Below are 11,126 nucleotides of genomic sequence, written 5' to 3'. Positions count from 1 at the left end.
CCCTCCTGGTTCGGGTGGCGTGACCGTCGGCTCGACCGCTCAGGCTCGGATCTGGATCGTTGACGGATTGGGCCGAAATAATAAGTCTAAATATAATTTAATAATTTTATTAATTTTTATCCAATATTTATTTAAATATGTCTAAACTTGAGGAAATATGAACAAACATATCACTCAGAAATACGATAACACATAATAATAATATTAGCGTTGTTGTTCTATGTACAAAAAATTTAAATGCAGGAAGTACTTATGTTAGAAAAAGAGAACAAACTTCCATATGAATGAGATCTATTGCAGTTTTTGAAATTTTGGTTGATATTTTTCATCATCTTTTTCAACACCCAAATAACGATATCAATTTAGGAATTTGGCATTTGTTAGGATTTTATATTCATTAAAAGGGACTAAATTGAGTTTAAAAATTTTTTTTCTCATGTCAGCAAAGTTTTATTAGGTCACGTAATGGGTCCACGTGTCACTTAACGTTTCAGGTAAGCGTGCCGTTAATGGAGATTAATAGAAAGACTAACGTGAGTCACTTATTAAAAATCAAGGGTTGAAATTGAGTCAATTAAAATTTTAGGGGTCAAATTGAATCTGTCCCCAAATTTCAGGGACCATTTTGAGTATTAACTCAAATAATTTATTAGGTCAAGATCCAATAGAAAAAATTCTCTTTACATTAATACCTATGAGCCTAAACATACTTGTACTAGAGAATTCTAATATGACCTAAATATATTTGTATTATTGTGATTATATTTTGTACTTATTGTGATTATATTTACATTGTTTATGTTTATATTATTGTGATTATATTTGTATTGCTGTGATTATAACTGTAGTCTTGTGAGAATAATTACATACCTGTTACTATGTTTATATAAGGCAAGCGATTATGAAGTAGTATTAAAATTAGGTGTATAAAATATAGTTTCGAAAAAATGGAAATAATTTAGTTGATTGTTAAATGAAATGATTAGGAACTTATTTGCCTGATATAGAATTTCTTTAAGAATTTATCCCTCAAATATATAATTTTTTTGGGGACCTATTTTTTAGAAAAATAATTTTTTTAAGGAGATTAATTTATCCTAATTTAACACGTGGTGGTTAATGGTTGAGTCACTAACTTAACATCTCAGATTATCCATTATTGTTTAACAGAACAATATAAAAAAAATCAATTTATCTAATACCAAAAAACTTTGGAAACCAATTATATAATTATTTTTTGAGAAAATGATAAATAGGTCCCTGACTTTTTGTCCCACAGACATTTTCGTTCCTAACCATTGAAAAATACTTTTAAGTCCTTCCATCCAAATGCCTCCATCAGACTTAACGGAAAAGTCCGATGTGGCTCTTGTAATGCTTGTCACGCGTACGCGCGCCATGAATTCAACAAATCTTCATTTCTTCATGAATTCTCCACTTTGCATGTTTTTTTTTTCCATTTCTTTCAAGCCATTCTTGCCTTCAAAACTTTAAATCACTCAAACAAACATATCAAGACATCAAATGGTAGAAAAAGACCTAACCCCATTACAACCCTTGAAAAGACCTCTTGATATGTGTATCCATGCATTGAATATATGTTGATTGGTAGAAAAAGAGCAAGTCTTAAAAAGCAAGATTAGTAAAGAATTGAGAGAATCAACCCTCAAAGACTAGAGAGATTAGAATGCAAACACTTCCGGTGAGGGTTCGATACTCAATCCCTTGTTCCTTGCTTTCACGAGCTTTCTTCTTGCAAGTATATTTATACTTCATTTTGAGATTTGAAATAGTGAAATTCATAAATCATCATACTATCTTAGCCCTACTTGTTCATATATGTTTTTGGAGATTGATTCATTTTAACCAAGTAGGTAGACGCATTTTGCATATTAGTTGATGAACCACAAGAGTTTAGCATGAGGACATGCTAATGTTTAAGTGTGAGAAAGTTGATGAACCACAATTTTATGGTTTATATTGTATTGAATTTGGTAGATTTTATCAACTTTTTTCACATTTATTTACTAAAATAACATGGTTTTGTAAATTTCTCCTAACTGTACTTAATGATTGAAAACATGTTTTTTAGGCTATTAAATTGCTAAATTTAATTTACTTTTCTCCCATTCGATGCCTTGATATGTTTGTTTTAGTGATTTAAAGTTTTAAAAACAAGAATGACTTGAAAGAAATGAAAAAAAAAACATGCAAAGTGGAGAATTTACGAAGAAATAGAAATTTGTTGAATTCATGGCGACGCGTACGTGTAAGAGGAAAGTTTGCCAAGCGACGCGTACGCATGACCCACACGTACGCGTGACAAGCATTACGAGAACCACATCAAACTTTTCCGTTGAGTCTTGGATGGAAGAATTGATCCGTTCAAATTTTGTAAAAATCAAAAATTTAAAAATATTTTTTAATAGTTAAAGACAAAAATATTTGCGATGCAAAAAGTCAAAATCTATTTATCTTTTTCTCTTATTTTTTTGTTGGGAACCAAAACATTGACGTAACAAATTTTTTAACATAAAAAAAATTAGCCACTATGTGACTTAGAAAACTGAAAACTGAGTTGAAAACACATATTCAGCGGTGATAGGCTGATGAGTGATATGATCATAAAACTGAGTAACCAAATTATTCGACTATAGGTAGGTATCAGATAGCATCTATTTGCTGCTTCGTCTTAAAAGAGGCACTCATTGCCTCCATTACATAGAGATAGAGTAAGCAGGCAGGCTGAGAAGGCGTAAAGGTGGGAATGAAGGGTCTCAATCTATGGCCGAACCCTAATTCTTGCATTTTACGCCGTTCATCATCTTCCAAACTTAACGCTGTCAATCGTGTTTCTCGCCCACCTTCCCCAGTTGTTCGGTTCCATTGTTCTCTAAGTCAACGTTCTCTCAGGTCTTGTCTTCTTTGATTATAACATTCATGGAATCCGTATTCAGTATATTTGATTAACAAAAAACTGACACGTGGTGGTTCTTCGTTTTAGGTGCGCGGTGCTTGGTGCTGGATTCGCTGGGCTCTCCGTTGTTTGGCATTTGTTGAAGGTACTGTTGTAGTCTGATTAGTCTCTTCCAAATTTGTTTCCTTTAGCTAATGTTACCGTTAAGCAGTTACTATCTGGCGTTTACAATTTCGGTCACTTTAGTCATTTGGGACGAAAATCAAGAATTGATTATAAAATTGTTCAGTAAAATATCTATTTTTACCAACTTAAATTCGTCGAGTTTAATTAAGTCCCGGGGTTTTCAAACGTAGCAACCTATTTGCTAGTGGCAACCCTTTAAATGGACCTTCGATCCATGTCATATTAGTCTTTGAACTGCTGAGTCGGGAATACCATGGAAAAAAATATCTCTATTTAATAGCTAATCTATAATGTAATGTTAATTGTGCTTTATGTGTAAGGTAAAAGTAGAAAATGCTCAATGAATGTTATATTGGAACATGAGAATGACAGGTATATTGAAACAAGAAAAGTTCTTCAAAGTGACAGATATTGTAAATTGAACGGAGTAGTAATATACCCACATATTCTTTTAGTGCAAAATTGTCTGTCAAGAGTCTGATTTGATTTTGATTTTGATCACTTTTTTTTTATATGTTTTCTGTGTTTTGTCATAAATAATATTGCAGCACAGTCCGAAGGAGTTGGACCTAAGAATTGACATATATGATGAAGTGGGCATCGGTGGGGGTGCCTCTGGGATTTCTGGGGGTCTTCTTCACCCTTATTCGCCAAAAGGTAGCTCGTTTTTCTTGTGATATAAATCCCACTTCTGTGCTAGGTTTTGATTTTCATGTGGATCCCTTGCTGATGGATTAATGCTAATGTAGTAAACCTTCTCTGGGAGGGTGCTCAGTGTTGGAAAGATAGCATGAAGCTTTTGAAAGTAGCTGAAGAAGCTAGTGTTTCCAGGGACTGCAAAATTGGACAATCTGATGAAAATATGAAAGCTTTTGCTTATCAGAAAAGGTTTAATTATATCTTGTTCTTAAAATTTTGATTTTGTTATTTTGTTTTTTAAAGAATTTTTAACTTTGCATTTAAATGTGACTTGGTCTCGTGTTCACAAATGATATTATAATTGTGCTGAGAACATATATTATCAGCTCTTGATGTTGTTTTCTCTCTTTCTTCTTTTTTTTTTTTTTGTTTTTTTGGTGTTATAAGGGTAACATGATATAATGTAATACATCTTTTACTTCAAAGGTTCTTTATATACTCAAACTTGTAGGCTTTATGAAATGAATTGGAAGATACTTGAAACTACTAAATTTTATTGAAACTAACACTTTGTTCTAGCCTTTCACGCTTTCCATTGGAGTCTTAGCATTGCTCTATGTTGCTGATGAAATCAGATGACTTCAGGGGGATCTTAAGACTGGCAACAAATCTGAAGAATATGACCAAATTGAATGCTGTAATCTCCTTGAACTAGTAGATTCTAGATAGACTGGCTAGTAATTATTTCACTCAACCTTCCTTTATGTGATCAGAATGTCAAAACTTCGCTTCCAAGCTGCAGAGTAGATGGCCTTAGTAAAGAAGCAGCTCAGGAGCTCGTACCTGGGATATGTGTACCATTTGACACAGCTTTCTATATGCCTGAAGCACTTAATATCCAATCTCAAAACTATCTTCAGGTTTGAATGAGTGATGCTATGCCTTTTGTTTTCGTTTGTTTTAAAAATACCCTTTAACGCCCTTATATGGCCATTATTATTTTTGAGGTTTACTTATTTCAATAATTTAATAGGCACTTTTCTGGTCATGTGAGAATTTGGTGACAGAATCCTCTACTTTTGACTCTGGAAAGAAATTGCTCCAGTTGCACAGACGACCTGTCAATAGACTTTCCGAGTTTGATGGTAATATGCATTGTTATATCTTTGGCCCTTTTTAGTACAACTCAGTGTCTTTCCTCTTGCTTTTCCTAAAATTAAGTGAATGTTATGCTTCAGATTTAGTTCTAATGCAACAAAATTGTAGCTAAATAAAACATCATATAATTGTACAACCTTGACTTTCGAACATCTTCAAAATTCTTTCTAAACCTCTTAACAGTCTGAGTGGATAACTGCATGAGTTGGTAATTTGACCCATCAACATACCAAAAATAAGGAAAGAAGCATCTAACGGTGTCAAATTGTTACTTACATAGAGGTAATCGTTATTATGCATATTTCGTTTATTACAAGGATATGGCTATAACATGAGAAAAGTAGCTAAAGAAATTTATACAAAATGGATTTTAGATAATATCGTAGTCTTGCAGATATCTTTTAAATTAACAGCTCAGTGCAGTGCCCATCTTCCCTTACACTGGAGATTATGGCATCATAAGATAGCTTATTCCTATGCTACTTCTCTTGTTTATATTTATCTATTCATTATATGAGAAGTCCAAAGAACTAAAAGTTCAGGAATAAAATGCTTGTATATTGCTTTATGATAGAGTCACTCCAATGAGGACTGATCTAGAAGTATTAGGGAAACAGAAAATATGAAGAAAAAAGTGTAGCGTAGGGGTTTAGCACCCTCCCAAGCCTAAGCCAGCAAATGCCTCATCCTCTCATGTCACTAACTGAGACATCCCAATATCCCACGGTAGAATCAGAATTTGATCTCTCCAATCCTTTCTCTTATTAATTACATGCTTCTCTAAGCAACCCCTATTTCACCTTACCTAACACGGTGTCATTCAGCCACTTTACTTTAACTCAACTCTCCTAGCATACATGTTTTATGCTCAGTTTTCCCATCATTATAGTAATAGTTAGGCAACCAAACACACTAGTGAGATGAAGTATCTGTTTGTCTTTACGGTCGATGTCTACTTCTTACTTTGTAGTGTTATCACGCTCATCACACTAAGAGGCTGTGAACTATAAGCTGTTCCTTGGCTTGTTTATTTGGTAATAACTTGTAATAATGAGCAGACTTTTTCATTATTCAAAACACCTTTTTTCGTCTCAGGAGAATATGATGCAGTCATCATATGCTTAGGGGCCAAAGTGAACATGCTTCCTGAGTTCTCTGGTAGGCTTCCTTTGAGGACATGTAGAGGTGTTATTGCGCACCTGGAATTGCCCGATGATATAAGGTGAAGTATTCTGTGTTGGAAAAATTCCCTTTTGCGAAGCACACCCAAGTAGCTATGTAATTTGCTTCAATGGCATGTTCCATTTATTCAAGAATTCTCTTTGCCCTCTATTTCAGCGAAGGTTATCCTGAGCGTGGACCCTCGATACTATCAGATGCATGGATTGCCGTTAAGAGTCCTCGTGAACTGCATGTCGGTTCAACATGGGAGTGGAAATCGAGCAACTCCTCACCCAGTGTTTCACCGGATGAAGCATCAAGTGCTCTTTCGGAGCTTCTGCCAAAGGCCTCTGTCATTTATCCCAGAATAATGAATTGGGATTTCACCGGAGCAAGAGCTGGTCTTAGGGCAATGCCACCACTCACTTCCCTCGGGTCGCTTCCACTTTTGGGTTGTATCAATGATATCATGGAAGGAAATCAAACTTGCAAGTATTGGCTTTTTGGAGGGTTAGGTGCAAGGGGGTTGTTGTACCATGGGTGGCTAGGTAATTTGATGGCACATGCTGTGCTTTCCTCTGATGAAGGACTAATTCCTTTGGAGTTGACTTCTTGGAAGAACACCACCCAATTTTCAGATTTCAATAAGCAAACAGAATTCCACTAAACCCTAGTAGTGATAACCTAGTGGGACAAAACTAGACAATGTATATACTATATAGTCACTGGAGGATATATTTTAGAGCCATTTGAAGAAAAGTTTTATGGGTCTCAATCTAATTGAATGCTTCTCATGAGCTTTTTATTAATATTATGGTTATTTATTATTAATCAAGTTTAATTTTATTAATTGATTTTTTTTCGACGGGTATTTTATTAATTGATTTAGTAACTTGGATGACTATCTTTTTTTGGCCAAGTCAATTCAAGTTGGGCAAATTAATTACTCCAAAAAAGTTCCTAACTGTTGTAAAATAAATAAAAATGTAATAAATATAAAATAAAAAGTATAATTAGATAATAATATTCACAATAATTACTATCTCAATATAATAGAAATGATTAATATATTTACTAATATTATATATAAAGAGTGAGAGAGAGGAATATTTATAATAGTTGCAACATAAAAAAAGAGGGAGAATAGTTTTTATTGTTGTGTATTGTTTCAAGCTTGGCTTCTCCTACTTATATACATAACAAGCTTTCATTTTCAAATTTCATTTATTTGAATTTGTCTTGAAAAGTGATTCCTTCAATATTGAGAAAGTTAGCAGCCCCACAACACTTTCTCTTGGATAACCACTTAGGATTATGTCTCATTAAAATCTTATTAAAGAAAAATTCAATGGAAAAATATTGTAGTTAAAGAAAAAGAGTACAAAATCTTTTGTGATGGGAACTGCCTCATTAAAAACCTTGTAAAGAAAAATCCAATGAAAAACCTGACCAAAGAAAAAACAGTACAGTCTCCCCCTCTTGTCGACATTATTTAATATCTTGAAATCGGTGCATTCCAATCTGATGTACTAATCTTTTAAAATAGGATTTTGGGAGTGACTTTGAATAAACCTGCCAGGTTATCACTTGAGCGGATCTGTTGAACATCAATTGTCCCTTGATTTTGAAGATCATGAGTGAAGAAGAATCCTTGATTTTGAAAATTATGAGTGAAGAAGAATTTAGGAGAAATATGCTTTGTTCTATCACCTTTGATGTATCCACCCTTAAGTTGAGCAATGCATGCTTAATTATCTTCAAACAGAACAGTTGGAGCTATCTTCTGATCAATCAGTCCACATGATGACAGAATATATTGGATCAGACTCTTGAGCCAAAAACACTCACGACTTGGTTCATGTATCGCTAGTATTTCAACATGATTAGAGGATGTTGCTACAATCGTTTGTTTTGTGGACCTTCATGATATAGCTGTACCACCATATATGAACAGGTATTCTGTTTGAGATTTCCCTTTTTGTGGATCAAACAAGTATCCTGCATCTGCATACCCAACTAGTTGTGACTTGGATCAATAAGGATAAAATAATCCCATATCAACCATTTCATGAAGATATCGAAAGATTTGTTTGATTCCATTCCAATGTCTTTTGGTTGGAGAGGAATTATACATTGCTAGTAAATTCACAACAAATGATATATCGGGTCGTGTATTATTAGCAAGATACATTAGCGCTCCAATGCCACTAAGATATGGTACTTCAGGATCAATAATATCTTCATTTTCTTCTTTAGGACAGAATTGATATTTTTTCACATCTAAAGACGTTACGATCATTGGGGTACTTAATGGATGTGACTTGTGTATCTAAAATCTCTTCAAAATCTTTTCTGTGTATGTTGTTTGATTGAATAAAGACCCCTTTTTTGTATGCTCAATCTGCAGGCCGAGATAAAATTTAGTCTTTTCAAGATCTTTCATCTCAAACTCTTCTTTTAGATCTTTTATAGTTGTTGGAATCTTTTCAGGAGTTCTAATGATATTTAAATCATCAACGTACACAGCAATTATAATGAATCCAAATGCAAATTTTTTTATGAAAACACATAGACAGATATCATAATTCTTGAATCTGTTTTTGGCCAGATACTCAATAAGACGATTATACCACATTCGTCCAGATTGCTTTTGAATGAGTATAACCCTTGCGAATATTCATTGGATGATTTAGATATTTTTATTCCTTCAGAGACTTTCATATAGATATCACGATCTAATCATCCGTATAAGTAGATGATGCAATAATTTATATAACCACAAACTAACCGGCAAGTGCACCGGGTCGTACCAAGTAATACCTCAAGTGAGTGAGGGTCGATCCCACGAGGATTGATGGACTAAGCAACAATGGTTAAATGATTTACTTAGTTAGGCAAGTAGAAAATGGTTTTAAGATGTTCAAAAGGTTTAAAAAGTGACTTCAAAATATCAGAAGGCAGGCACGCAAGTAATTAAGTTGAAAACAAAATATGGGAGAAAACAGTTAAGACTTTAGAGTTATATATTTTCTGGATTGACTTTTCTTGTTAATTTATTTTAATCATACAAGATTTAATTCATGGCAAACTATATGTGACTAGACCCTAATTCCTTAGACCTTCCTAGTCTCCTCTAAAATTCATCAACTACCAATTTCTTGGTCAATTAATTCCAATTAGAGGGTGATGATCAAATTCCAGTTTATATGCCACAAGAATCCTAATTATCCAAAAATAAGGAGGATTATATGTCACGTATCCCGTTAACTACAAACAATTAGAAATTTAGGATAATATGTTTTCAAGTTGTTGTTCAAGTAAAGAGTTTTTTCAAGTTATACAAGAACTCAATTAGAACATGGGTCATACTTCCGTTCCACCCAAATTCATAAAATAAAGAACGAAAACAATTATTGAAATATAAATCAAAACATGAATTAAAATAGAAAAATAATAGTATCAATCTACACAATAGACAGAGCTCCTAACATTAACAGTGGAGGTTTAGTTGCTCATGATTGAGATGAAAAATAAGGATTCTGGTAAAATGTATTTTGGTAGTCTGGGATGGAATGTAAATTGGTATAGAATTCCCTAATGGAATCCCCCGAAATTCCCCTAAAGAAGAAAAGTTTCTCCTTTTTATAACTAATTCTAATTAATTTTAAAATCTAATATCTAAAATTAAGATAATATCTTTTCCTATTTTCAAATTCAAATTTGAATCAGAATCAATTAAATAATCCACGTCTTGTAGCGTGGGGACCACTTGGCTTCACTGGATCCGCACCTAACTTGGCAGAGAGCTGCGCCTTACTTGAGTGCCAAAATGGGGCTCAGAAATCGCCCTAAACATTTTTTGCGTTTTCTGCACGTGGCGCATGTCACGCGTACGCGTCAGTCACGCGTATGCGTCGATGGTCTATTCTGCGTGTCACGTGTACGCGTCAGGTACGCGTACGCGTCGCTGTGCAACTTTGTTTTCACGCGTACGCGTCAGGAACGCGCACGCGTCGCCATGGAAAGCTCCAAATCACGCGCACGCGTCGCTCCTCGCCATAATCTCCTTTAATTTTTGTGCTGCAGAAACTTCATCAAATCTAGCTGAATGCTACCTAAAATAAATAGAATTGCACAAGACTTAAAGTAGCATTTATAGTGGCTAAAAGACAATTAATTCTTGATTAAACTCAACAATTTAAATGCAAATTCACTAGGAAAAGATGAGAAAGATGCTCACGCATCAGTAGGCTGTTACCATATCCATTAAATGCATATGTAATTTATGATATGCAGATAAACTGACCAAATAACGCAATGTTATTGCATCCACTACAGAGGAATATGTTTCTTCATAATCTATACTGGGCCTTTGAGAAAAACCTTCTGCCACAAGTCGAGCCTTGTAGTGTATAACTTCATTTTTCTCATTTCGTTTTCTCACAAATACCCACCTGTATCCAACAGGTTTTACATCTTCTAGTGTATGGACTACAGGTCCAAAGACTTCACGTTTTGCAAGTGAGTCTAACTCAGCCTTCATAACTTCTTCCCATTTTGGCCAATCATTCCTTTGTCGACATTCTTCGATTGTTCTTGGCACAAGATCCTTACTTTCACGCATGATATTTAATGTCACATTATATACAAATATTTCATTGACAATTGTCTTATTTCGGTCTCATTTTTCTCCTGCAAATACATAATTTATCGAGATATCGTCATTTTCACAATTTTCAGGTACTTGGACTTCTTCTAGCGTCAAAATTATATCAGAATTTTGGACAACTGCAGGTGTCTTTACTATGTCTTTTTCAACAGGAATAGTATTTACCTCTTTTTTTCGAGAATTTTTGTCTTTGAAACCGACAGACCTACCATGCTTCTGACGTGAATTTGTTTCGGTGACTATTTATCCGACTGGGACATCAATTTGAACTGGAGAATTTTTAGCTGGTATATAGGATTTAGTTATCCTTTTTGTATCAGAAAATGCATCAGGAAATTCATTTGCTATTCTTTGCAAATGTATAATCTTTTGAACTTCTAGTTCACGTTACTCTGA

At 34.1% G+C, this 11,126-nt stretch overlaps 1 protein-coding gene across 1 annotated transcript; it reads left to right on the top strand.

The window, feature by feature from the left end:
- The first annotated feature begins 2,586 nt into the window (after window positions 1–2,586).
- Window positions 2,587–6,872, top strand: LOC107478530 (uncharacterized). The gene is made up of 9 exons (XM_016098666.3): window positions 2,587–2,913; window positions 3,005–3,062; window positions 3,652–3,760; window positions 3,853–3,991; window positions 4,388–4,439; window positions 4,516–4,662; window positions 4,776–4,887; window positions 5,996–6,122; window positions 6,239–6,872. Exons 1-9 carry the CDS (start codon window positions 2,768–2,770, stop codon window positions 6,726–6,728), a joined length of 1,380 nt encoding a protein of 459 aa, XP_015954152.1. The 5' UTR covers window positions 2,587–2,767; the 3' UTR covers window positions 6,729–6,872.
- The last annotated feature ends 4,254 nt before the right edge of the window (window positions 6,873–11,126 follow it).

The sequence above is a fragment of the Arachis duranensis genome, chromosome 3, assembly GCF_000817695.3.
Source record: "Arachis duranensis cultivar V14167 chromosome 3, aradu.V14167.gnm2.J7QH, whole genome shotgun sequence".
Taxonomy (NCBI): domain Eukaryota; kingdom Viridiplantae; phylum Streptophyta; class Magnoliopsida; order Fabales; family Fabaceae; genus Arachis; species Arachis duranensis.
This window is presented reverse-complemented; position numbering and strand designations above follow the sequence as displayed.